General features: G+C 40.5%; 1 protein-coding gene across 3 annotated transcripts; it reads left to right on the top strand.

The window, feature by feature from the left end:
• Nucleotides 1-244: 244 nt before the first annotated feature.
• LOC307117577 (alpha-1,3-mannosyl-glycoprotein 4-beta-N-acetylglucosaminyltransferase C) lies at nucleotides 245-22,682 on the top strand. Of its 3 annotated transcripts, none has more exons than XM_079802504.1 (4): nucleotides 245-756; nucleotides 11,298-11,421; nucleotides 17,852-17,966; nucleotides 21,275-22,682. In XM_079802504.1, the coding sequence occupies exons 2-4, from the start codon at nucleotides 11,311-11,313 to the stop codon at nucleotides 22,453-22,455; spliced, it is 1,407 nt and encodes a 468-aa protein (XP_079658630.1). In that variant the 5' UTR covers nucleotides 245-756; nucleotides 11,298-11,310; the 3' UTR covers nucleotides 22,456-22,682. The 3 variants fall into 3 exon arrangements, with proteins under 3 accessions (XP_079658630.1, XP_079658632.1, XP_079658631.1); XM_079802506.1 differs by having other exon boundaries at nucleotides 616-756; nucleotides 11,301-11,421; XM_079802505.1 differs by having other exon boundaries at nucleotides 698-756; nucleotides 11,271-11,421.
• Nucleotides 22,683-27,988: the final 5,306 nt, after the last annotated feature.

The raw sequence follows: 27,988 nt of genomic DNA, 5'->3' as shown, positions 1-27,988 counted from the left end.
GTCAAATTTCACTTCCTTTTTTTCGGGGTAAGAAAAAAGTGTACACTGTCAATGAAACAAAACCACATACTAGACGTGTGAAATGAATGTGGGGAAAAATAAAATACTCTGAACCCCAAGTGGATTTACACAAACTGAGAAAGTCAAAAAGTGTTAGTTTGTGCCCCGCTCTCCCCTACATTTAGAGTAGAATGTGTTTTTAAAGAATTGTTTCTTTTTTGTGGTTTCAGTAAAGTGAAGAGCTGAAATGAAACTTAAAACGGATACTGTGTGGTTCAACACACATTTACAGCAACAAAATGTAACAAATAAAACGTGTCGACTATTCTTTCCATTTATTTATTTACGTAATTATGATGAAATTAAATCTACACAACAATCAAAACCCGCTTGAAACTCGTCGGATTGACTCGTGACACCATTTATTTCCCCGGGGTGGTAATCATCACTACCAATGTTTATCAAGGAAATGGCTTTCTGACACGACTGACAAGTTAGTTCATCCAACCTTTGGCCAGATAACAATTGAACGACCGTCACTCCTCATGACAGCAGCGCTTGAGCAGTCCATCATTTGGATAAGCATAACACACTTCCCAGGAGGGAATAAAGACCGTATTAAAGACGAAGAGCGACACTAGGACGTGATCTAACTGTGCGGACAGAGACGCGCGTTTCTCTAACGTTATAAAAACATCACTTTGAATGTTTTAGCTTATACTTTTACTGCGGCGCAAGGTTATATGTGATATAAAGGTAAGTGCACTGCTTTAATACACTTGTTTGAACTTTGTGTCAAAACTACAATGCTTAACTACACAATTCCTTATAGAAATATAGGCATTTTCGAACTTTAGAATAGATTTTTGCCGTCGTGGGTGCGTTTGGAACGTTCGAATGGAACATTTGGGCATCCTTATTTTTTAATAACATCGCCTACTTGTACTACGAATTAAAAATTCGTTCATTTTCTTTGTTTATAAGAACAAGACCGAATCACCCCTATGTTAAATGAGAGATTGTTTAAACTGCTATAGCCTAAATATAATAATAATAATAATAATGATGCAACTGTGTGTGTGTGTGTGTGTGTGTGTGTGTGTGTGTGTGTGTGTGTGTTTTCCTATCCCGGTGGGGACTTCAACCTGAAATCACACCTAAATTGAGGTCCCCATGAGGAAACAAGCTTATAAATCATACAGAATGAGCTTTTTTGAAAATGTAAATTTCAGAGAGTTGTGTGTGATGGGTGTAAGGGAAGAGAATATACAGTTTGTACGGTATAAAAACCTTTATATCTATGAAGAGTCCCCACAAAGATAGTGAACAGAATGTGTGTGTGTGTGTGTGTGTGTGTGTGTGTGTGTGTGTGTGTGTGTTTTAATTGGCTACATAAGGATGGTCAGGTTCCTTTCACCTATATGCCATGTAAAACCGGCTTATAAACAAAACAACTTGTTTGAATTGTAAATGTAGTTTTAAGGAGTGCATTGTCAGTGTCAGTGAGTGGCTGAGTGCAGGCCAACACACAGTGTCTATTAACTCAATCCTGCTTGCCTTTGTACTCGCTTCATTTTCTTTGAGCTGCACAGGATAAGCAACAAACAATGTTTCGGTAACCAGGTGTGCGGTTTCATGCAGTGCAAACAGAATACATAGGAAAAGTGATGAGGAAACATTCAGTCATGGTTTACAGAAAGGTCTGTTTCAAAATGTATCAGTAAACATGCGGTTATGACACATAATGGCAAATCCTTTCGCTACTAAACATTTACTGCTTCCTTTACAACACAGCCAGTTCTCTATCACTTTTTAGGCTTGTTTTTGTGTACAGTATATACTTTCCCTTTTAGAACCACTGCGAAATAAGGGTTTACAAACTATAATCAGCTTAAGGGTGTGGTTTTGATATGTTTATGAGAGTCATTAAAAAATAATGTCACAATTTTTCATTTTTTTATAGTTTAAATGACCTTTCGGACTTGCAAGGACGATGAATCAATTGAAACATGTAATATTACAGCGTATACGCTACCTGAAATACTCAGGGAAATGATGTGCTATAAAAAGCAAATGTGAGTTTGCAAACACACACACACACACACACACACACACACACACACACACACACACACACACACACACACACACACACACACACACACACACACACACACACACACACACACACACACACACACACACACACACACACTCACTCAGACAGTCATGTTTACAGTAAAGCACTTTCAATGAAAGTCTATGGGGCAAGACATTCCAACATTCTGGAAATGTGCAGCCTATATTTTTGATAAAATTCTCTTATTAACTGTTATTAATCGGTAAAGTAGTCCTTTTAGTGATATTACTTCTAAGTGATATTACTTCTACTTTATTAAGCAGACTTTTTGCTTTACATACAGTGCCGGCCTGTGGCATAGGCAGAATAGGCAAATGTTAGGGGCCGACGCCCATCCATGGAGCGCCCAAATTAGTTTTTTACAAATACTATTAATTCAAAATGTGACAACAAAATGAAAAACTCCACTAAAATATAGGCTATAGACATTGCTTAGTCGTTCGACTCCCCCCAGTCCAACACATCAATCCTCCCCCAGCCAACCCGCACACACTAACAGACTGCATTTCCCTGACTGTGACGGAAAGCCAAATTTACATGATTGACATGATAAACTAGAATTATACCTGAGATAGATATCATACAAATAGCATCGCCAGATAGCATACACAAGTTAAAAAGACCAAAGCCCTCTGGTGCCCATGGAAGAAAACGAATAATGATATGCCAGCAGCCATATCACTATATAGCCCAAGACTGGTTTCCCACTGAAGCTAAGCTTCAGGAGGATGGGAGACCTCCTGGGAAAACTAGGTAGCTGCTGGTCGAGGTGTTAGTGAGGCAAGCAGGGGGCGCTCACCCTGTGGTCTGTGTGGGTCCCAACACCCCTGTATAGTGATGGGGACATAAAAAATCCCAGGATGTCCTTCTGATAAAGAGTAGGGGTGTAACCCCGGCATCCTGGCCAAATTTGCCCATTGGCCTCAGTCCATCATGGCCTCCTAATCATCCCCATATCCTGATTGGCTTCATCACTCGGTCTCCTCTCCACCAATCAGCTGGTCTGTGGTGAGCGTTCTGGTGCAATATGGCAATATGTAACAAATTATAAATTATTATTTAATTATAAGAGAAGAGGTGGAAAAACGTGATTAAGACAGAGGTAATGGGATGTCATGAATAAACAGTTTAGTAAATTAACAAGAAATTCAAATAGTATTGTTTGTTAATTTGAAAGCTATCTATAATCTAGCCAGAGTTAACACTAAAATAGCAACATTTTATGTAAAATGTCCCTTTTTTTTAATCTACATTTCTTAGTTATTTTTTCGTGGTTATAACATGAAAAATGTGCCGTATTTAGTGGAAGATTGCTGCCATGTACTGGAAAACGAAAACATTTAAAAATAATTTTGAAAATATTAAACCGAATGCCAGAGAAGTGTCCAATGAATACATGTTTGCATGAAAGCTTGATGTAATTATTAATCGCTTTGCTATTTGAGTGCAGGCTGTAATATGGCTTAGGTGCTATTTAGATCACCATCATCAGCTGTTTTTGTGTAATATAATGTAACACCTAATGGTCTCTCTCTCTCCAGTGTGTGTATGAACCACTGATCTTTATATAGATCAGTGGTATGAACACAATGAACACAATGATCAGTGGCAGAGGCAGGTCAAATCTTGCCTAGGGCAAATTGGTTGGGGCCGGCCCTGATTATAAAAGTAGCCTACACTACAATAATTCCTGCGGGTGCCCCCCCCCCCCCCCCTTCTCTCCATGTAAACATGTTCTTGTTGTGTCATGGGGAAGTTAGCAGGTTTCTGGCTTAAGGATGACAGGAAAAATATTGGATGTAAGATTAGTAAACTATAGGTTTTGAGTATGAATATGTGTTATGTTCCTCAGCACAGTTTATTCTTGAACAGGGTCAATCTCAGGTCCATGAAAACCAACCGAGAACCACAGAATTCTGGATTCTATAGAATAGAGTTGAAATTGAGAAATTATTGACTCAAAACACTTTTCGTGATATACAATATTTATTAATAACACAACCCAAAAGTTTAGAAAACAATTCTGTTGATTTGCAAAAAAGGCCTAATATTAGCCTACCTAATTTGATGGTGTGAAGTAAAAAAAAAAAAAAAAAATATTTTTAATCGTGTTTTTTCTTCACAAAATATGAACAAAGATATTTCAAATAATATTATGATACACTGTCATTGATATACAAATGTTACACTATATTGGCAAATGTTTTTGGGACGCCTGCCTTTACATGCACGTGAACTTGAATGACATCCCATTCTTAATTCGTAGGGTTTAATATGGAGTTGGCACACCCTTTGCAGCTATAACAGCTTCAGCTCTTCTGGCTTTCCACAAGGTTTAGGAGTGTGTTTATGGGAATTTCTGACTATTCTTCTAGAAGCTCATTTGTGAGGTCAGGCACTGATGTTGGACGAGAAGGCCTGGCTCACAGTCTCCGCTCTAATTCATCCCAAAGGTGTTCAATCGGGTTGAGGTCAGGACAAAGTTCGGGAAAAGCACTTTCAGATAAATGACACAGGTGGAGAGCACTCAGCTAATCAACAATAGAGACAGAGCGACACGCGTCATAATCTGAAGACCACGCCCACCGGGGGGGAAAACAATCAAACCGTCTCCATTGACTTTGCATTGCGTGAGGCTGCCTCTTTGTCATTTCGGACTTATAACAAAAAACTGAACAATGTATAAAAGCTGATATGTGACAAAGTGTACAGCAAACAAGCTAAACAAAACCCAGAAGCAAAAACCCAGACGTTTTTATAAGCTGTTGACCCAAAAAACGAGCGTTTAAGGACAAAAAAGTGGATTCAGGCCATTGAGACAGCGCGCCACGGGTCATATTACACTGAGAACTACGGCGGCTAGAGGGGAACGTAATCAGCGACAGTAAATATAATATATAAAACGGAAATTTGGATATTTGACTTAACAGTGACAACATATTTACTGCACACATAGACATATTGAGGCATACTGAGTGTCAGGATCCCAAAATGTACCCATTCTTCCTGCTGAAGCTTCACTTCGTATTGACTGTATCCACTTTTATCTTCTTAAACGCTAGTTTTTTTTGAGTCGACAGCTTATAAAAACTTATTTCTGTGTTTTTTAGCTTGTTTGCTGTACACCTTGTCACATATCAGCTTTTAGACATTGTTCTGTTTTTTGTTATAAGTCCGAAATGACAATGAGGCAGCCTCCCGCAATGCAAAGTCAATGGAGAGCGTTGGATTGTTTTCCCCCCCCCGGTGTGGGCGCGGCCTAAATACGCTCTGTCTCTATAGAGGTATATATACCCGACGGGGTATATATGTCATATATGTCCCGACGGATCACCACCTTAACGTGGTGGGGCACTTTGCGTGTCTCCGTGACCCCTAGAGCTATGTCGGCGGGAGTCTTGTACTCCTGGTTGGGCCACCCATGCCGAACAGGTCAAAGGGTAGAGGCCAGACAAAGAGTGATCCCAAACGCCTCAACAATGGAGTCGCCGGAAAATGGTGGGTGTGAGAGAACCACCAAAATGGCGGCAAAGTCTGAAGAAGGCAGCCCCACCGCCACGTGGGTAAACCCGGAGGGGTACAGTGGCTAGGGGAGTAAACCCTGATCACAAATCTGCCTTTGGGGACAGGCATAGGCGGAACCCAGCAGGCCGGGCTACCGGCAGACCCCTGCAACTCCTTTCAGACGAGGGTCGTCATGGGTTCTCTCATGCCACCGGAGATCCTTCTGGAAGGAGCCAAGATGGTGGGAGTGTGGAATGCACACCTGCACCTTCACCTTAATCCTTACCTATGTGCAAGCTTCTTGCCCCCCCAAACCCCCCCCCCCCCCCCAAAAAAATGCCTGCGCCATACACTCTGGGCGGTATACCGCAACCACCGGAGCATCCCAACATGCGGTCGAAAAACGAAAGAAAGAAATAGACACCTGAGTATTGCTTCATGGAATGTCCGCACCTTGTTGGACCTGGCTGAGACACCTGACAAGCCTCATCGTAGAACAGCACTTGTGGCCTTAGAGCTAGCAAGGTACAACATCGACGTTGCAGCCCTCAGTGAGACCAGACTTCATGGAGAGGACTCCCTGACGGAGGTTGGTGCAGGGTACACTTTCTTCTGGAAAGGAGTCCCCGAAGGCACTCGCCCGACCCATGGAGTTGGTTTTGCAGTGAAGTCCAAACTGCTGCAGTTTATCCCTGAATCCCCTGTTGGCATCAATGAGAGGCTGATGACCTGGCGCATCCCCCTTGCAAAAGGATGCTTTGCCACCCTCATTAGTGCCTATGCACCAACGCTTGCTGCCGAGTCTAACACCAAAGAGGACTTTTACCTTGCCCTCGACTCTGCCATAAGAAAAACTCCAGCCACAGACAAACTCATTCTCATGGGAGATTTTAATGCCAGAGTGGGCATAGAGCACCTGGTATGGGATAAGGTAATCGGCCGGCACGGTGTTGGGAAGATGAATGACAACGGCCTCCGGCTCCTTTCTCTCTGTGCAGAACACCAACTGGTCATCACCAACACCATATTTCAGATGAAGAACAGATTCAAAACCACCTGGCAGCACCCACGCTCAAAACATTGGCACCTCCTTGATTACGTAATCGTCCGTCAAAATGACCGGAAAGATGTCCTCTCCACTCGAGTCATGCGCGGAGCAGAGTGTTGGGCTGACCACCGTATGGTCAGATCCAAACTCCTCATGAGTATTAGACCCCGTGGTCAGAGGGCAGCTCCAAAACAAAAAATCAATTGCTCAGCACTCAGTAGCCCCACTTCACGAGACCTCCTTCGACAGCTCCTCGCTGATAACCTCAAAGAGATCCCGGAGGAATCAGCTGACTGGCCAACGCTGCGCCAAGCCATCCACAGTGCAGCTTCAGAGGCATTGGGCCAGCCGAGGAAACATCATCAGGACTGGTTTGACAGCAATTCGGCTGAGATACAGACACTCCTCAAAATAAAACATGATGCCCATAAATCTCTCCTGTCCTGCCCTGGATCTCCTACCTTGAAAGCCACCTTTAATGCAGTGAGATCTACAACCCAGTGTGCCCTCTGGATCATGGAGGACACTTGGTGGGTGAAGAAGGCAGAAGAGATACAGCGTATGGCAGACTGCAACAACTCACAGGGCTTCTATGATGCCATCAAAACTCTCTACGGCCCCAGGAAGAGAGCGATTGCTCCAGTTCGTTCAGCTGATGGCTCGACGCTCCTCAAGGACCGCCATGAGATCCTCACCCGCTGGGCAAACCACTTTGAGACTCTCCTCAACCTCAATAACCCTGTTGACATTTCTATCCTGGATAACATCCCCAACCTATCACTAGTCACACACCTCAACAATCCCCCTCAGTTTCTGGAGACACGCCAAGCCATTGTGAGTCTTAAAAACAATAAAAGTGCTGGACCGGATGGTATTCCAGCAGAGGTCTTCAAACATGGAGGGTACCTCCTTACACGCCGCTTGCACCTCCTCATCTGTCATATTTGGGAATTTGAGACCCTCCCACAAGACTGGAAGGATGCCGATATCGTGGTCATCTATAAACAAAAAGGGGACAGAGCTGTGTGTGGCAACAGCCGTGGAATCTCCCTCCTCTCTATTGCAGGGAAAGTTCTGGCAAAAATCATGCTCAATAGGCTAGTTAAGTACATCTCAGAAGCTGCACTCCCGGAAACGCAATGTGGCTTCAGGAAGAATAGATCCACCACCGACATGATTTTTGTCTTAAGGCAGTTGCTAGAAAAAAGCAGAGAGCAGCGCACAGACCTTTACATAGCCTTCATTGACCTCAGTAATGCATTTGACACTATCAACCGTGAGATGCTCTGGAAACAACTTTCCAAACTTGGGGTACCACCCAAGTTCCTCACCATTCTACAGCAGCTGCACAATGGGATGCAAGCCAGAGTCACCACAGGAGAACTTCAGTCAGAGTTCTTTGATGTAAATGTTGGGGTGAAGCAGGGCTGTGTCTTGGCTCCAGTCCTTTTTAACCTCCTTCTCTCTGCCGTCACGCACCTTTTTCATTGTGCGTTAGGACACAAGGACGGTGTTCTCCTTGAATACCGCCTTGATGGAAGCCTCTTTAACATCCGGAGGTTGCAGGCCTACACAAAGACCAAATCCTGCTGCATAGGTGAACTACAATATGCTGATGACTGCGCTATTCTAGCACATAGTCCAGAATCTATTCAGCACGCCCTCAACACAATAACCTGTCTCTACCAATTCTTTGGTCTTCAGGTTAACATAAAAAAAACTGAAGTTATTTCCCAAATCTTCTCTCAAGCCTCTTCACCCCCCAGCTTCCATATAAACGGCATTCCACTTAAAAATGTAGATCAGTTCACCTACCTCGGTTCAACTCTGTCCTCTTGCTGCTCCCTTGATATGGAAATCCACACCCGTATCAAAAAAGCCTCCTCATCATTCGGTCGCCTTCGTAGTAGGGTTTTTGAAAATCGAAATCTGAGGGTCAGCACCAAGGTTGCTGTTTATAATGCTGTGTGTGTCTCCACCCTGCTTTATGGGGCGGAAACATGGACTCCATACAGCCGACACATCATCCTCTTGCAATCCTTCCACATCCGCTGCCTTCAGAAGATCCTCGGCCTCTCCTGGATGGACCGAGTCCAACATGCGGAAATCCTACAGAGCACCAATTCTATCTGCATGGAAGCCGCAGTGGCTAAGAAACACCTACGATGGATAGGGCATACCATCCGTATGCCGGACCACCGCTTGCCTCGCCAAATCCTCTACGGTCAAGTACAAGGTGCCAAACGAGCGGCTGGTGGACAAAAGAAGCGCTATAAGGACTACACCAAGGGACTTTTAAAGCATTCCAAAATCAATCCCATGCATCTTGAAGTTCTGGCACAGGACAGATCAGCCTGGCAGGTTTCCTGTGCCCGAGTAGTTTCACAAATCCACGAAAAAAACCAACAGCGGAGAGCCGCGAGACGCAGACAAAGACACCAGAGGGCAACTGGAGCTCCTCTATCCTTTGGTTTCCCTTGCTCCACCTGTGGACGAGTGTGCGGGTCAAGGATCGGCCTCAACGCCCACGAGAAGTGGCACCAGCGGCAATGTCGTTGATCCCCTCCCCAACCCCGAAGCAAGCGTCATCATCGGAAACGATGGACAGCTATAAAATATATACATGCAGCAGTCCTACCTCCGTTTGTTGACAGTTCTCAGCAACCCTTCCACCACCCCTTCGCCACTCCTTTTAACTCTAAAACCACTTACATATACAATGTCTTGGTATGCTGAAGCTTTAAGAGTTCCTTTCACTGGAACTAAGAGGCCAAACCCAACCCCTGAAAAACAACCCCACACCATAATCCCCCCTCCGCCAACCTTTACACTTGGCACAATGCAGTCAGGCAAGTACCGTTCTCCTGGCAACTGCCAAACCCAGACTCGTCCATCAGATTGTACAGAGAACACGTCTCCTCTGCTCTAGAGTCCAGTGGCGGCGTGCTTTACCCCACTGCATCCCACGCTTTGCATTGCACTTGCTGATGTAAGGCTCGGATGAGCTGCTCGGCTATGGAAACCCATTCCATGAAGCTCTACACACTGTTCTTGAGCTTATCTGGTCTGTAGCTATTGACTCTGCAGAAAGTTGGCGACTTCTGCGCACTGTGACCCTCAACATGTGCTGACCTTGCTCTGTGATTTATGTGGCCTACCACTTCATGGCTGAGTTGCTGTTTTTCCCAATTGCTTCCACTTTGTTATAATACCACTAACAGTTGACCGTGGAATATTTAGTAGTGAGGAAATCACTGAGCTCCTGAGAGCGACCCATTCTTTCACAAGTGTTTGTAGAAGCGTCTGCATGCCTAGTGCTTGATTTTATACACCTGTGGCCCTGGAAGTGATTGGAACACCTGAATTCAATGATTTGGAGGGGCTTCCCAATACTTTTGGCAATATAGTGTAAATGCATCAGCTTCAATGAAAAAAACTGAAATGAAAATGGAAAAATTTACTTTCAAAACCTTTTGAATTAAAAACACCATTTTAATTTTCTATAGTGCTTTTCACAATACATATCGCTTCAAAGCAGCTTTACAGAAAATGCATTTCAAAAAATGCACCCATACAATGCATACAATGTCAAAGAACTTATTATAACTTAATAATTGTTCACAATCTGTAATTTCCAGATGCTGTTTAGATGAAATAAAACACCCACAGATGTAGCATTATCTAAAAAAAGTAATGTATTATTCCTTTAAAAAGTAATCAATTGCGTTACTTAGTTCCCATTCAGTCGGTTACCTCTGATGGCACGTCAGGAAGACCGACGAATAGGAATAGGAATCGGAATCCTATTCGTCAGTTTTCCCGACATGGTGAGTTACATACGTAAACGAGACGTTACTTTTTATGGAAAGTAATGCATTACGTTTTGTAACTGTTTGTCACTTGGGCTGGGCTTGCTTGTTTGTTTTTTAATAAATGTCAATAAATGGGAAACGTGCGTTTCTTCTTTTGAGAAAGTAACTCGGATATTGTGTTGTAAATTTAAAAATAATGTGTTACTTTACTAGTTATTAGAAAAAAGTAATCTGATTACGTCATACATGTGAAAATCGGCTGAGAATTTAACATATAATTGTAATTGGGATCAGAGGAAGATAGGAACCGTGTCTTTGTGGCAGTTTTTCTGGTGTTTAAGGGATGACTTTTTCACCTTACAAATGGTTGTCGAAAGCAAAAATGCTATGAAATGCTCATCAGGATGTGCTCGATGGACTATTTTTGGAATCAGCCCCCCCAATTAAGGTTTTTTTTGTCATTTTATTCAGCAATGATGCTGGGTGATATAATAGGCCTATATATTTTCATGTTCACAGATATATTAATCTGTCTTTACATTGTCCTTGCAGCTTTTCCCTGCCCTGTGTTTGCTCTTCTAAATGACAATGTGTCAGCTGAATGGTTCATAATCGCCCATTAATTATTCATACTGGGTCATGTGAATAATTGAACAATGCAGCTAGCTACCGATTAAAGACAATCAAACATATTGGAAAAACAGCATTTGGAGCGAAAAGTGACACTAGTAAGACTTATAATGTGTGTTTATTGTTGGTTGTACAGTATTTAAGTGCATATATGTCTAAACAGAAGAAGGTGGGTGATGAGATGCTATCTGAAACAATTTGTCCTGGTCGGAGCTGGACTTTTCATCTTGACCAGCTTCTACATCTACATGCAAAAAGCAGAATCAGGACACCTCAAGTTGACAGAGGTAAGAGAGCTTTAAGTGTGTGCTAATAGAATGATTAAAGGTCCCATGGCATGAAATTTTCATTTTATGAGGTATTTCAACATTAATATGAGTTCCCCTAGCCTGAATATTGTCCCCAAGTGGATAGAAATGTTGATCGGTGTAAACCCGAGTTCTGGCTGTCTCTCTCTGCCTTTGAGAAAATGACAGGCCAGACGAGCCAATCCTGAAGCCTCCTGGTTTGACGTCCAAGCAGGAACGGTTACCTCCCTTTCCTCCACCCAGAGAATCTGGCACGCCCATGCAAACGCTCGAGAGATCATTAACGTTACTTGTGAACGAGTGAACTGGCAGTTTCTCAGTGTTTGGATGTACAAATGAAAACAGAAGTCTTTCTTCAGTTCCTTCTGATCTGTGATCATTGATTTCTGATGTGTAGCTAATTATTTATTATTCGTGCACACGCTGCGGCTTCTCTCTCTCCCGACAGAACGGTGTTTTCGTGTTTTCTATCTTGTGAGTCAGTGTTTTGTACGTCCTCGTCGCGTCTATCTGTTCTAAAATGTGCATACAGTCTTTTCTGTTTAACATCAGCAGTAACATCTTTAGAGATAAACCTCACACACGCCGAAGCTCGGCCTTCAACATCCCCGACCCCCAGTACTGCATCTGGCCCACAGCGGAGGCACCAAACGCGGCGTGAGATTAAGCAGAAGGGGGGTAACAGTTAAGCGTGAGGGTATCTGGGCTAGGCTAGCCAGCTTTCCCCACAATAAACTGGATTACATTCGATTACTGCTGTTGTGTCTTTGTTTGCGCTGTGTAAGTTACTCAATGCGCATCACTGACGCTATTCATATGATTGGAACATATCTAGAAATAATGCTTTAATCAAACTTACTAACTCGTTCATCTCGCTGTAATGGTACATTGCATGTGTTACAAAGTTGGTAGAATAATGATGAAGAGGACTCGGTGTGACTGGGACTCGTGTTTATTCAGAACTCTCAGATACAAACACAATAAACTCGCGCTGACAGACAGCGCTCTCATAACTCAGTAGTTACTATAAATAACTTTGTTAGCAATCGCTCCGTCTCCGTGATGTCCTGTTCGCGAACGAATCATTCTTTTGAATCGGTTCTTTTTAGTGAACCGAACCAGTCACCAAATCGGACTGAATCGTTCTAAACGGTTCGCGTCTCGAGTCAGCGCTGATCCATAATTTACTAACTTTCTGACATGAGTGACAGCCCCTCTGACTAGAAATAAACTAATAACCTGAAGTATATTCTAGTAACTACAACAGTTCACCCTGAACTGAGACATGCTGAGAGAACTGATGTGAAGTGAACACAGGTCTATCTGTCTCTGGCAGACTCGTGCCTGCTCGTGCCTCGTTAAACCACGCCCCCTCCGCTCATTTAAAATGCAAAGATGTCAGCCAATCACAACAGTGGGCGTTTTTGCTGAAGTCTCACAGCAGACACGCCTCTTGAAGCAGGGCAGTCAGCCACAGGGCAAACAGCAGTATAGAAAAAATGCCTTTTATTTCTAAATTATGACATTTTATGATGTAAAAATCATACTAACAATATAAGTACACCTCAGGAAACACTATAAAATAATAGAAAAATGCCATGCCATGGGACCTTTAATAAAATACCAATGCTGTGTCTTAATTCACCTACTTATACTACGCCCTAAAAGTATGTACTCTTTTTTTTTAATAGCATACTATCACTTCATACAATTGTTTTGCTCTTTGTAGCAGCCCGTCACTGTAAAGTGGCCTGTCAATCATCTTGTCACACTTAAAATCCTCCACATTTTATTTAATTTCCTACCGTATCGCAAAGAAATGCAGTAGCACGTTGATCTGCAGTAGTGGGTCTTTCATGCGAAGAACTCTCCTCATATTAACGCATAATGATGCATTTACAAGTTAACGGCCAAACGGATCTTTATAAAAGTCCACGATGTTATTGCAGATTAAATACAACAAATATTTTGTATTAGGTTAAAATGATTATTAGTCACTCAGACCTTTATCTAAACCTCTCGCAATATTAGTGCGCACAGATCCACACTTCGAAAATCAGAAATAGTAGACCATCCAGGGACTTTTGACTCACTCTTTTCATCATACTGTGCTTTGGGACAGACTTATTCTTATCTAGGATGGATAGTATTGGGACGCAGGGTAAGACTCAAACTGGTTTGAAACCACACAAGGGTGGAGTGAACATGTGATTCTGTTGTTTGTCTTTAGATTATAGTTGTGTCACAAAAGACACACTATAGCTACACTTATACTACGCACTATGTTCTTAAAGGGTTAGTTCACCCAAAAATGAAAATTAGACCATGATTTACTCACCCTCAAGTCATCCTAGGTGTATATGACATTCTTCTTTCAGACGAACACAGTCCATAAAAGTGCATCTATCCATCATAACTGCTCCACACAGCTCCAGGGGGTTAAAAAAGGCGTTCTGAAGCGAAGTGGTGAGTTTGTGTAAGAAAAATATCTATATTTAAAACTTTATAGACTAAAATAACTAGCTTCTGGCTGTCAGCGGTACACAAGTCGACTTGCACTAAAAGAGTAACTCCTGTAATGTAACTCAGATTGTATTCGTCTGAAAGAAGAATGTCATATACACCTAGGATGATTTGAGGGTGAGTAAATTATAATTTTAATTTTTGGGTGAACTAACCATTTAACTGTGTAGTGTATGGTAATTTTATCAATTAAAAGTAGCCCTCCCCCTCTGTTACATAAGCAAAGCTGTGACAGTTGAGTGCCTGAAGTGGCCAACATTCCACACTTAATTTTTTCGGTTAATGTAATGTAATGCATCATCTGTGTCACAGATCTGTGAGAGATAGGCTCAGAATGAGTTTCACGGGCTTTAAACAGACAAGATGGCAGAGAGGTAGAGGTGAACATTTCAACAGTAGTCAGGGAGCAAGCTGAGACAGAGCCCAAGGTGTGAACAGGTTGGAATGCTGCGGTAGATATGAAGCACAAGGCCGATGGAAGCAGTGAGAGCCTCATACAGCACTTGCGGACAGACACTGCACAGGTCTTTCTGCTTTGCAGAGAGGGGAAGCAGCCAGAGACGCTCAGATTGCAGGACAGGTTATGGCACTATCTTCCACTAGAACAATGGACAAGGAAGTACTCAAGAGCACCACAAACTGTCGAGGGAAGGACATGGAACATGAGGAACAAGTGAGCACACTCAGGCAAATGAGGGCTTAAAGGGTTAGTTCACCCAAAAATGTCAAATCTGTCATTAATTACTCATGACGTTCCAAACCCGCAAGACCTTCGTTCATCTTCGGAACACAAATGAAGATATTTTTGATGAAATCCAAGAGGTTTCTGACCCCTCTACAGACAGCAATTTAATAAACACTTTCAAGGCCAAGACAGGTAGTAAAGACAGATGAACGAATGTCTTACGAGTTTGGAACGACATGAGGGTGAGGAATTAATGACAGAATATTCATTTTTAGGTGAACTGTCCCTTTAACTAAACAAGAGGGTGTGGTAATTGGAAACGAGGAGGCAGGACGAGAGGTGTACATGCCAACACAAACAAAGACAGAGCCATGTGCTCAAGCTCAAAACAAAGAAGCAGTAAACCATGACAAGGCAGAACTGTCATAGGGGAACTATGATAATCCGGGTATAAACCGGGTTAAAGGGATAGTTCACCCAAAAATATATTTTTTTAATGATTTACTCACCCTCAAGACATCTTTTTCTTCTTTCAGATGAATACAATCGGAGATATATATATAATGTCCTGGCCCTTCCAAGCTTTATAATGGCAGTGAATGAAGGATTTAATTTTGAAACCCAAAAAAGTGTGTCCATCCGTCATAAAAGTAATCCACACGGCTCCATCCGGTGGGTTAATAAAGGCCTTCTGAAGTGAAGCAAATCCTCTAGTCACTGCCATTATAATGCTTGGAAGAGCCAGGACATTATTTAATACTCAGATTGTATTCGTCTGAAAGAAGAAAAAAATGGCTTGAGGGAGAATAAATCATGGGGTAATTTTAATTTTGGGGCGACCTATCCCTAGGAATTTTCAGTGTGAACACGCTCACACTATTTATGCTACAAAACAGCATAGAATATAGAACAAGCACGTGATTTTGGACACACTTTGTTACACCACAAGTTGTTCAATTTCCTTCCATTTGCTGGTTAGGTTTGTTTCCTTTACATTTGAGTCATCATCTCCCTTATGAAAAAGAAGTTTATTGAAGTGTTCTATTAGTATGCTTCTTTTAAACTAAAAATAAGAAAGTATACTTTCCATCTACTTTTTATATACTTCTCAGAAATATACTTTATATACTTATTGAAAATATACTTAAAACTGCACTTAAGTATACTTAACTTGTACTGACAGAAAAGTCCAAGTATATTTGGACTATACTTGTACTCAATCTTTTGCTCAAGATATACTTAAAAGTATAATTAAGTATTCTAAGTATACTTGGCTTGTAATTGTGTTTAATCTTCTGATTGAGTAGCCTATTAAATATCCTTTTTTGTTTACATAGTTTTACATACAGTCTTATTAAACTTACATTGTTTGATAAAACAGAAATGTTCCTAATTCTGCGTATCTGAATTTTTGTGTAGGCTAGTCCACTGGTATTGTACATAGGAATTTACTTCAAATCTACTTCACTCGTTCCCCACCATATACAGAATTTTCCAGCTATCCATGTTTGCACTGTTATACGGTTGGGGGCGCTATGCCACGTCTTCTAGTAAAGAAACTCTGGATCAAAATACAAGAGAAGAAGAAGCTGAAGCAAGCAATAGAAGATTTCTCACCTGAGGTGGTGATGGACTCGATCTACTCCATCTGTGTTTTGCTCATCATTCTGAATCTGATTAAGACGTAGTCTTTGACAAAAATGCTATTTTCTCAACTATTTTTGTTTAAAATGTTGCCTTTCTTTATGAAACTTACCTAGTCTAGAAATGTAGACGCACCCTAGTGGCAAGCAAATGTAGGCTAATTTGCAGCCAGGGTTGTATAGCAACTCTCTGTTGGCTTGCGAGCTGGAAAAACCATACTCTGGTCAGGCCAATCACATCGTGTATATAGTCGGTGGGCGGGCTTGACATAATGAGTTTTGCCGACCGGATACAGCAAAAGTTTAATCTATCAACTAGCTCCGCTTCACCTTCTTCGTTGCTCTGGTTGGTTGTAGCGCTATCCTATTGCGTGCTGAGGGAATTTGAAAGACAGCCGTTTATCCCGCCCCTCGGATTGAGCCCTGCCAATGGTGTGTTCCCAGACCCAACATCTTGATGTGGATCTGGCTTGTCAGGCTAAAACGTACCCACATTCAATTGCTGATAAAAAAAAGGACACATGAAGTTATAATAAAATGTTTTTAACATATAATATATATTAAACAATATAATGTTATGTTCACTTAAAGAAAGCTTACAAAGTATACTTGCTGTATAAACTACTAAACTAAAAACTGTGCTACTTATATTAAAATTGTAAACTACTAGTATACTTATAAGTTCACTTGTAGTACAGATGCAGTACAAATGAAGAAGAAAAAAACAGTGTACTTAACGTTACCTATACTGTTACACTTATAGTACACTTAAAAGTTTACTTTTATATACTAAAAGTGGGCCAATTTAGTCCCAAGCAGTATTGAAATAGTACACACTGATATAAGTATACCTACAACATAAAGTATACTTAAAATATACTTACACATTACTTTATGTATACTTCCTAAAATGAACTTGAAGTATACTTCTTTTTCGTAAGGGCTCTCGAGGCATCTCTCACAACACAATGTTTGCTAGGTGATATATGTTTGAAAACATTATGATATGCTGAATGCTGAAGGGCAGTTTAACATCTCAATATCAAACTGGAATCAAGCATATTGTGAAGACTGTAACTGTGACCGCCAAAAACTATATGGAAACTTTGACACAGTTCATTGTATGAATTCGATAACAAAAAACAAGAAACATTTCATTAAAAAATAAGAAGCACAACCACACTTGGAAAAAAAAAAGTTTGTTAGGTTTGAAATGATAAGGAATAGATAGTAAAACTGTATGAAAGTATTTGAGAGAAAATCTTTTTGTGACTTGTTTGTTACTTGCAAAAAGGTTTCATTTGTAAGCCCGGCTAATTCTGAATGAGAAACAGGCCTTTTACCCACACAATGACATGTCTTTAAAAATCTGCTAACTGCTAAAGCTAATGCCGGGTGCAAACTACATGATTTTAGCCCTGACAATTCTGTGTCACTTGCAGTGTGAACGGGGCTTAACACTAAACCTCATGTATGATCATGTTCGTATTTGATGTTGATTTCATGTGATGAATTAGACCTGTAATTATTATTATTATTTATTTACTTTTTGCTACAGGTTTCACAGACCTGGATCTGGGATAAAGAGACTTGGGTCGAAGATCTCAAGAGCCATTACCTGCGTTTCAATGTTTCCATTAAAGTTCTGGCAGGATACCTCCAGCAGTCCAAGAGTAAGTTTATCTGTTCACAACTAACAGAGAATTTGCAGGTAGAAGTTTTGCTTAGGTAAAACAGATTTATAAGATAATGTTAGACAATCACTGAAGGAACTGCAATTGAAATGTACGTCTAGCCTGGCCTTCTTTTTACAACACCGGCAAAGATCGTTTACACTAATCATCTTCTTCTACTTCTTCCAGCATGCGTGCAGTTGAGTTCTGTTGACAACTACGCGTCGCTCAACATACGTCACTTACTCCGTTGCTCTGATTGGTTGTAGCTCTATCCAATTGCGTGCAGAGGCAAATTCTTTCCTGCTTCGGTTAAAACACGCCCCATAATCACAGCCCAATGCAGCTGATCATGACGACGTCAGGCTAATGTTTGTCCATTATTTAATACTGATTATCATATTTATATAGAATTTATATGTAACTTTCGACTGATTCTAACCCTAACCCTGCCCGTCTACTAATACTCTACTAAAGAGAGTTATTAGACATGTAGGTGCAACGCTACTAATAGTCAACAGAATGTGTTAAAGGGACCTTCAAAATAAAGTGAAACCAAGTGTTACATGCCCCCCCTACAAGGATGAGACTTTTACTGATGGTTTTATGATGTTTAATCCTTTATGAACCTTTATCCATTCACCATATCACCAACGTAAGAGCTGAAATGTATACAAAACATGCAACTAATCAGTTTACATTGTTCACATAGTGCTGTCTTACATTTGTACAAAACGAACATATTAACAGACAAAATGCTCATATCTAACTTGTTTAAACATACCTTTTGCCTCTTCAGAGGGCTGTAAGTATGAATTCAACGTTTACCACGGCTCCGTGTCGAAGTTATTGTCGTATTTGGGATAAGCCACATGCTATAAACTGCGCTACCCAGCGCGCGCGCCTCAAAACAAACCAAAAGCGCGTAGCCTAAACCCGGAAGTCAACCGTTTCAGTGGAAAACATTTCAAAATAAAAGACTCACATTTTTTTCTGTAACAAAATATACTTATGGTTATTTACACCAAGTTTGTTCTCCAGTAAAAAGGTTGTACTGTATTTAAATCAAGCAATTTCTGTGAGAATATATCTTGAAATACCAGTACACTACGATTCAAACTAACTTCTAACGGCAGCATTTTTGATCATTTTCACAAACATTTCATGGCCCTCAAAATATTTTTTTGTATGAGTATCTGACTAAAACGCATCTTAATACCAGGTGTAAACAGGGCCATTGATCGTTTACATGTACATAAGCAATGCTTCTATCGCTTGTTTCTTCTTCGCCTGTGTTTTGATACAGAGATTCAGTACTCTTTCAGAAGATGCGTGGGTATGTTGAACAGTCAATATATCAATAGAAAGAACGGAGTCTCTGCTTTTTTATCAACACTTGAATGTGGGTATGTTTAATAAAAAAAAGTTACATTTTGAACAAAAAACTGAGAAAGTAAAGTTTTTGTCAAAGATTTAGTCTGGATCTGATTGAGAACGATGATCAAAACATAGATTGAGTAGATGGAGTCCATCAACACCCCCAAAGCTTCACAGTCCTATAGCTCGTCCTGGGTTGACATTTCATTCAGTAACATTGGGCCGTTTTGATTCATATGCGGTTGAATGTTTTGCCCTGTTTACACCTGGTATTAAGATGTGTTTTGGTCGATTGGATCACAAGTGGACAACGCTTAAAGGTGTAAACAGGGTTTAAAAAGCGTTTTGTAGCTTGTCCGCTTTCGATCAGGGCCAGAGGTAGTTGAAAATTTATATTCGACAAGATTGCTTTCTCTGTGTTCAAAAAGCCACAAAAGAAAAGCCACTCCTACTCTCTGTCTACTGACCTAATGTGTAAACATTATGGGATGTGGCTGGCCAGACGGGATTTAAACTTTGTCGGCTGGAGACCAAAGTTTGGTTTGATGAGGAAAAACGTACCAAGCACAATGTTCTCTCACCATTCCTGATTTCTAACACACACTGCCTTCGGCGTGATTTTGCGGCTGTTAGAGCAGAAACTGAAGCTGACGTCTCTGGTTGTGTTTAAATGTAAATCGTGCAAACTTATTTTGTCCATTAAATCGAAAGATATGAAAAAGCCCATAAATGTACCCGCCCATAGACCCTCCCCTCAAAGAAATCAGGACAGAGGTGGTTGAAAGTGGATAAAGGAGACCAATTAAAACACCAGGTGTAAATGGGAATGTGTCTCCATCGTCTACTTGTGATCTGATCGAAAACACATCTTAATACCAGGTGTGAACAGGGCCATTGATGATCGTATTCGTTTACATGGGCATAAGCAATGCTTCTATCGCTTGTTTCTTCTTCGCCTGTGTTTTAATACGGAGATTCAGTACTCTTTCAGAAGATGCGTAATAGTGCCCCCTACTTATAACAGTGAAAACATAGATTGCTGGGAAATTCCGTCAATGGCAGGGAAAAATTTAAGAATTTGTGAACTTAATGAATCCCAGTAACTCATTTAGTTCGGTTGAATCGTACTAGAGTTCGTTTTCCCCTTTGGTGCGGTTCGTTTGGTCATGTGTGAAAGCAGCAATCACACTCGGTTGCGCACCAAAAGCGGACCAAACAAGCATACTGAGGACTCCTTGAAGAGGTGGTCTCTGTACGCTTTCAAACGAACTCTGGAGCGGTTCGTTTGTGGTGAGAACGTGATCCGACCTCGAACAGACCCAACTGCAAAAAGTACTGATCATTTTTGGACTAAACCGGCTGCCGTAGTCAGCTGCGCTGTGCATTATGGGATGAGGAAGTGTTTGTTGACAGTTTGCACTTTAGCATTGCAGCTCGCGGACAAACTTGGAGTAGTGAGGAGGTGCGGAGCCTCATAGAAATTTTGTCTGATGACCATATTAGGTCCAAACTTTCGAAAACTCACAATAACAGCGCGATCTTTGCTTGAAGTGACGAGCGATGCAGTGCATTAGAACGTTGTTTTCAAGCCACATCCGCGCTTCATTATAGAAATGTATTGTTTGCATATTGTGGTGTATACAAACAATGTAATAGATTATGGCCAGGGACAAAACCAGCCCGTTCAGTCGCAGTTTAGGAAATACGCCATGGCCAATGAGTGATGTGGATGTTGTCATGGGACTGCATTTTGGTTCGTTTCAACTGGTTCGGACCAAAGCAATCAGTGTGGTGTGAAAAGGAACCAAAAAAGCTGAAAGATGCTACAATGTATAATTGTTTGCCCTTGGTTCGGACCAAATGAACCGAACTAGAGATGTGAAAGCACCCTAACTTTGTAGTCACATCCCTGTGGTTTCATCCTTTTTCAGAGTACCTTACGGTGGGCCTCTCGTCTGTGAAGAGGAAAAAGGAGAGTTATCTTCAGGACACTCTTCAGTCAATCTTCACCAAGTCCTCAGAGGAAGAGCTGGATCAAATAGTGGTGGTCGTCCTTCTCGCTGACTTTGATGTGAGCTGGATCCGTGAGACCTTACAGAAAATTACAGACGAATTCTCCCTGCAGCTGTCGAAGGGTCAACTGCTGGTTATCCACGTCAATGAAGATAACTATCCTCCCCTTACAGGACTGAAGAGAAACTTCAATGATGCTCCCGACCGCGTGTCCTTCCGTTCGAAGCAAAACGTGGACTACTCCTATTTGCTCCATTTTAGCAGTAACCTCTCCCAATACTATATCATGCTGGAGGATGACGTGAGCTGTTCGAAGAACTTTCTCTCGAGTATGCATAAGCACATCCGTTCGATGGCCAACTCGAAATGGGTCACACTGGAATTCTCCAAGTTGGGCTACATTGGCAAACTCTACCAATCCAAAGATCTGCCCATTCTGGCCCGTTTCATTTATACTTTCTACCAAGAGATGCCCTGCGACTTCCTGCTGTCACATTTTCACAAATTGTTGATGCAGGATAAAGTCATTCGTTTCCGCCCATCTCTGTTTCAGCACATGGGCACTTACTCGTCATTTAGGGCGAATTATAATCACCTAAAGGATGAGGACTTTGCCGACGAAGTCGCTGATAACCCTCGAGCAGACATTCGCACAAACATTGAGAATTTTGAGACCAATATAGCCGAAAAGGCTTACAGCCAAGATTTAGACTATTTCTGGGGTGTGTCCCCTATTGACTCAGAAAAATACTTTTTAGTGGTCTTTCATGAACCGGTTCTCATCTCCCGTGTCCTAATACGAACAGGATTAGATGGAAAAGATGAATTGGTCTCTGCTGATGTGGAACTTGGAAAAACTCTGGTGAAAATGGAGTCGACGGTGGATTGCTCGGGATTTCACACACTGGGCTCTCTTCAGAGCGGGCAGTTTAATGAACCAGATGTCCAGAAACTTGTGCCGGCAGCCGTGGCATGTTTACGACTTCGAGTCACAGCGTCTCAACCTAGCTGGGTTATCATAAACAAGATCCAGGTCTGGACTGTTAAAGCTGACAAAACTATGAGAAATATTTCTAAAGCTGCGCCGTTGCAGAAATGAATTTCTTTTCATCGCTGATGTAGATTTGAATCTTTAAAATAGACTGTCTGCCTGTGAGGATCAGGGTTATTATTATAACTGAAACTCAAACTAAAACATTTTGTAGTAAAACAAAAAATATTTCAGTGAGTTGCCAACATATCTCATTGTTTTTAGTAACTTGATTTACTAAAAAAAGTCAAAATAAACAAAATGACTAAAACTAACTTAAATTAAAATGAAATTGGAAAATATAAACATAAAATATAATAAAAAAAATATATTAGTAAAAACTATAATAATTGTCTTTATACACCATAAAATAATTGTATTTAAAGTAAAAATATTGAGAAGCAAAAAGAATTGAACAGGATATTCAAAATTTGAGAAAATATATTTTTAATTAAGTTTATTTTTCTTATCCCGACCCATTGTATTTACTATTAACTAATTACTATTTTGTTGTTGTTTTAAATTAATTTTACCTTTTAAATAACCAAGTTCCATTTGTTTTAATGAACTTAGTTTTAACTTTTCTTAAAACTTTTGATAACTTTTTGCAAGGTTTCCCAATATAATATACATTTATTTTCATGCAAATAAGGTTAATGTAACTGGAGTTACAGCATTTTTTTTTTTTTTTATAAATAAATGAAGAATTTTGTATTTTGAATTCAGACGAAATAAGAATTTAGCCTCTGGTCAATCTGCTGCCTTACGTATAATGGGCTTGGACCCCTAAAAAGTATGAGGTTACAACATGTAAAAATTTGAAAAGAAATGTGCCTAAAAACCCTCCTCAATTAATATCAATAAATATCAAAATATGAAGTTTCATGTCAGAGACTTGGCCTGGTTGTTGTGTAGTTTAGTGGTGAAAGAGGATGCCAAGAGGTAAAGAACATTTTACAGTCAAAATATTTACATTTACAAACCTTAATTTAAAAAAATTTAATGTTTGTAAGGAATATACCGCCCCCTAGGTGTAATGGCCTTGAAATACATTTTGAAATACTAGTTTCATGGCTCTAAGCACTAGTGAGGGGGAAGTGCGGATACTAGTTTACATTCAACCCACAAGCATACACACATATGTTGTATTTCCATGTTTTATGGGAACTTTCCATAGACATAATGATTTTAGATTGTACAAACTGTATATTTTCCTCATGAGGACCAAATCAATGTCCTCACAATTTAATTTAACTGAACTTTTGTTCTGTATTTTTTACGGTACTAATGCTTGCTGACTGCTGTATGTGCTCTCCGTCTCAGGGATAATAGTAAGAAAGAGCATCTGTGTGCATATATGTTATAGTTCTGCGATAATAAGAGATAATAATTGCATCAGAGACCGATCTGTTTTTGCTCTATGAATATGGGTGTTCTTTTATATTTCGACTCATCTATATGAAAGCCAAATCAAAATGTTTCATGTTTCTTGTGACTCACATAATTTGGTACTTTCAACTCAAATCAATATTTCATGCCCATTTAAGTGCTCATCATTAGTATAAGTGGCTGTAGAGGCAGGATAATTTAAAGTATGTTGGTCATAATCGCAAAAAAAAAACCTTTAGGATGGTACTTTGCATTGCATTATGGGTCTTATTTGAAATAATGACCTGCTAACTGTATGTGTGGTGTTTATGTGTGGGTGGTCTTTCATTGGACATTTTATATACTGAATCAAAGTTATTTAGGGAGTCCAAATATATTTGACGCGCTGTTATATTTGATATGCAATATTTTTTATCACGGTGTTCTCTGCCTTTTATAGCTCACTGTAGGTACAGTGTATATTATACACTATAGGTTTTGTTTTATTTATTACAAAATATTGGGTTACACTTTATTTTAAGGCGTCATTGTTTCAGTGTAATTATATATTTAAGTACTGAGTAATATTAATTAAGTACATGTACTTACTATAGGGTTAGGGTAGGATTAGGATTTGGTTGAGGGTTTGCTGTATGTTATTATGCATAATTTACTGTTATTACTATGGTAAGTACATGTAACATTATGTAACAAAGCACACAGTAAAATAAAGTGTTACCAAATAATGTAATAGTAATTTTAATTTAAAGCTGTCATATTCCTGCCTGTGTGGTGTTTTGTTATTTTCCTGTCCCTCATTACCGGCCTCATTTGTCCCCTTTATAAGTTCCTGTGTGTTTGCAGTCGGTGTCGGATTTTTGTATGGTCTACGTCTCCCGTTTCCCCCCTGCGTTCCCTTTTGGTATGTGTTTAAGTATTTTTGGTTTTGGCGTTATGTGTTTCCTGGATACCTTAGGGGTAAGCAGAAAAACATAAAATTTTCGTTTTTGGATGAACTATCCCTTTAATAAATATCCTGATGTTTCCAAGCTTTATAATGGCAGTGAACGGGGCTCACAAGTTTAAAAAGTGCATTCATCCATTATAAAAGTAATCCCTGAGGCTCCAAGGGGTTAATAAAGACCTTCTACGTGAATCGATGGGTTTTTGTAAGAAAAATATTTAAAACTTTATAAAGTAAAATATCTAGCTTCTGCCAGACCGCCTTCAGTATTCAACTCACAAAGAAAGTGTAACGCCTATCGCAGTTCAAAGCGTTTACGCCACGCCCGACGTCAAATGTTGTATTTTGTTCTTAAAGTTTTAAATATGGATATTTTTCTTACAAAAACCCATCGATTAATTTATTCCGCCTCTGTCGACATTGATTCAAACTAGCACCGAGTTTCCTTCACCAGCATTGGCTCTGCCCAGCTCCAAGTCTTGGATGGTTCCTCCTAACCTCCCTCGTCCTCCTCCTTTGCCAAAGCCATCCAGTTTCTCACCTTCGTCTCTGATTTCTCCATTCAGCCACTTGGCTCCTCCAGTGGATCCGTAGTGCTGCTTGCATTCCGCCTTGGGCTTCCAGTCATCAGCTCCACCTTGGTGCATGGATCCCTCAGCTCTACCTCAAGCCTCAGAGCCCCAGACTCCACCTCGGCCCTCCAACCCATCGGCTTCACCTTGGCGCCATGCTCCTTCGGCTCCAACATGATCTGTCATCCCTCAGGCTCCACCTAACTCCCTCATCCTTCTGGCTTCACCTTGGTCAATAGTCACTCTGGCTCTACCTCTGCCTCGGACTTCCAAGTCATCAACTGCACCGCCCTCAACCCTCCACCCCACTGGCTCTGCTGGCAGGGGCGTAGCACAAGATCCCGGGCCCTATGCATAGGCAGTTCCTTCTTCCCATAGTGCACCTGGTGCCATGTGTTCCCCAGGTAAGCCACGCACACACACCCGGCCATCCACGTGATGTAAAAGAAAATGTGATTCATCAGACCAGGTCACCTTCTTCCATTGCTCCGTGGTCCAGTTCTGATGCTCACATCCCACTGTTGGCTCTTTCGGCGGTGGACAGGGGTCAGCATGGGCTCCCTGACTGGTCTGTGGCTATGCCGCCCCATACTCAACAAACTGAGATGCTCTGTGTATTCTGACACCTTTCTATCAGAACCAGCATTAACTTCTTGAGCAATTTGAGCTCCAGTAGCTCGTCTGTTTGATCGGACCACACAGGCCAACCTTGGCCGCTCATGACCCTGTCGCCGGTTCTCCACTGGTCCTTCACTGGAGCACTTTTGATAGACACTGGCCACTGCAGACCGGGAACACCCCACAAGAGCTGCAGTTTTGGAGATGCTCTGACCCAGTCGTCTAGCATCACAATTTGTCCCTTGTCAAACTCGCTCAAATCTTACGCTTGCCCATTTTTCCTGCTTCTAACACATCAACTCTGAGGACAAAATATTCACTTTGCTGCCCTAATATATCCCACCCACTAACAGGTGCCGTGATGAAGAGATAATCAGTGTTATTCACTTCACCTGTCAGTGATCATATTATGCCTGATCGGTATATATATATAAATATAATATAATATATAGACATATGCAGTATCAAGCAGTTAAAGTGTACTATAATATACTAGGTATTCAATTTGAAATAAATCTGCACACTCACCTTTGACCTCTGACATTGGCTGAAACGCCCTCTGCACTCAGCTACCCCTCAGAAGATATGGCTGAGGAGACATCACAGAAAATAGGGATGGGTCATGTATCCTTATGACCTAGTTTGTCCTGGAGCAACCAGCGTGTATCACGTTGCCCTCTAGCGTTAACTTCCATGCCCCACGTTCAACGTGACCAGGTCGACTTGCTGGCAAGACACTGTAAATGTAACTGATTGCACAACCATATATTGTCCTCCTGGAATCCTCTGTGCGCCCCAGAGAATCTTTCGATTATAAAGCGCTCAAATATCATCCTAATTATATAAACTCTTCTAACCCCGACAGTGTGATTATTGAGGCTGGCAGTGCACTAAACATAGACTGATTCAGTTACAGTCACCTGGAGTCAATGCTGTGGTCAAGCCAAACACAGGCCTCACCCCATGCTCAGGCTTTTTACTCCTGCGTTCTGTTATTGTTCATTTCTCGGTTGACCTTAACATGTGAATTGAGTGTCTTCCTTTTTTAACATATACATTTGAAGGTTTCTTTGCAGGTAGGTCGACAATGTTTATTAAAACTGATTGATTGAGAGCTGTATGGATCTAAGAGACTGAACTTAATTTGGGATTTGGAAGTATAATTTCCGAAACAAAAAAATGGTTATAATAGTAGTATATTAACCTTCATATTCTATCATATTTTCTTATTCTGTATTTTTTCTTACACTGTACAATGTTTAAAAGGCTAGATCAGGCAAAAGACAGTTCCTTAATTGAACACTGTCAAAATTGCACTTTTTATAACAATCAATAACAGAAATTTCAAAATCAACCTAACATTTTAGCTTGGTTTTTCAAATATTTTCCTCTGACCTAATTCAATCAAAAATGTATGGCAAATTTATTTTGATATTTCTTTTACGCCTTTGATAAATTTTTATTGTGTTGTATTTTTTAGAGTGAAAATGATTTATTCTAATAAAATGAATAAGTCACAAGGTATTAATTTAATATTTTGAATGTTTCTTGGGCTATGAAACGATTTTTGAGAATTACATTGCAATGTGTATTTTATACCTATCACATGTTTAAATTTGTGTAATAAAAAAAAACGTGTTCAAGCTGCTCAAAAATGTGAATCTTGAATTCATCATTATTATTCATCTGTATCTGACCCATATATATCACAAGCATAAAACGACTCATTCGGGTTTTTATCAGTCTTATCTTTGACCTATTGAGTTTAACATGTTTCCTTTCAGTCATGATGAATCATGTAATGAAAACATGTGCAGATCTAATGACAGGGTTCAATACTTCATTTAAGTGCTAAATGCTTTGTGGGGCGACTATTATATTTTTTCCCTATATGTATTAAGACTGATTCATATATAAATCAACCTATCTACACACTCACAAAAACAAGGTCAAATCAGGTAGAAATTGCACTCTATCTTTTTTTCTTTTTTTTTTTTTAGCAATTACTAATATTAATTATAACATCATTTTACCCCAATATTATGTATAATAAAATTTACCACAAAATTATAATATTATT

The sequence above is a fragment of the Gobio gobio genome (assembly GCF_949357685.1).
Source record: "Gobio gobio genome assembly, chromosome: 21".
NCBI lineage: Eukaryota > Metazoa > Chordata > Actinopteri > Cypriniformes > Gobionidae > Gobio > Gobio gobio.
The sequence above is the reverse complement of the archived record's forward strand: the minus strand, read 5'-3'. Positions and strand labels throughout refer to the sequence as shown.

Excerpts from the sequence above, each read along its gene's own strand:
- LOC307117577 (XM_079802504.1), top strand. The coding sequence starts at position 11,311 with ATGAGATGCTATCTGAAACAATTTGTCCTGGTCGGAGCTGGACTTTTC. Across the intron at positions 11,422-17,851 it reads GACACCTCAAGTTGACAGAG|GTTTCACAGACCTGGATCTG; the intron begins GTAAGAGAGCTT and ends TTTTTGCTACAG. Across the intron at positions 17,967-21,274 it reads ATACCTCCAGCAGTCCAAGA|AGTACCTTACGGTGGGCCTC; the intron begins GTAAGTTTATCT and ends ATCCTTTTTCAG.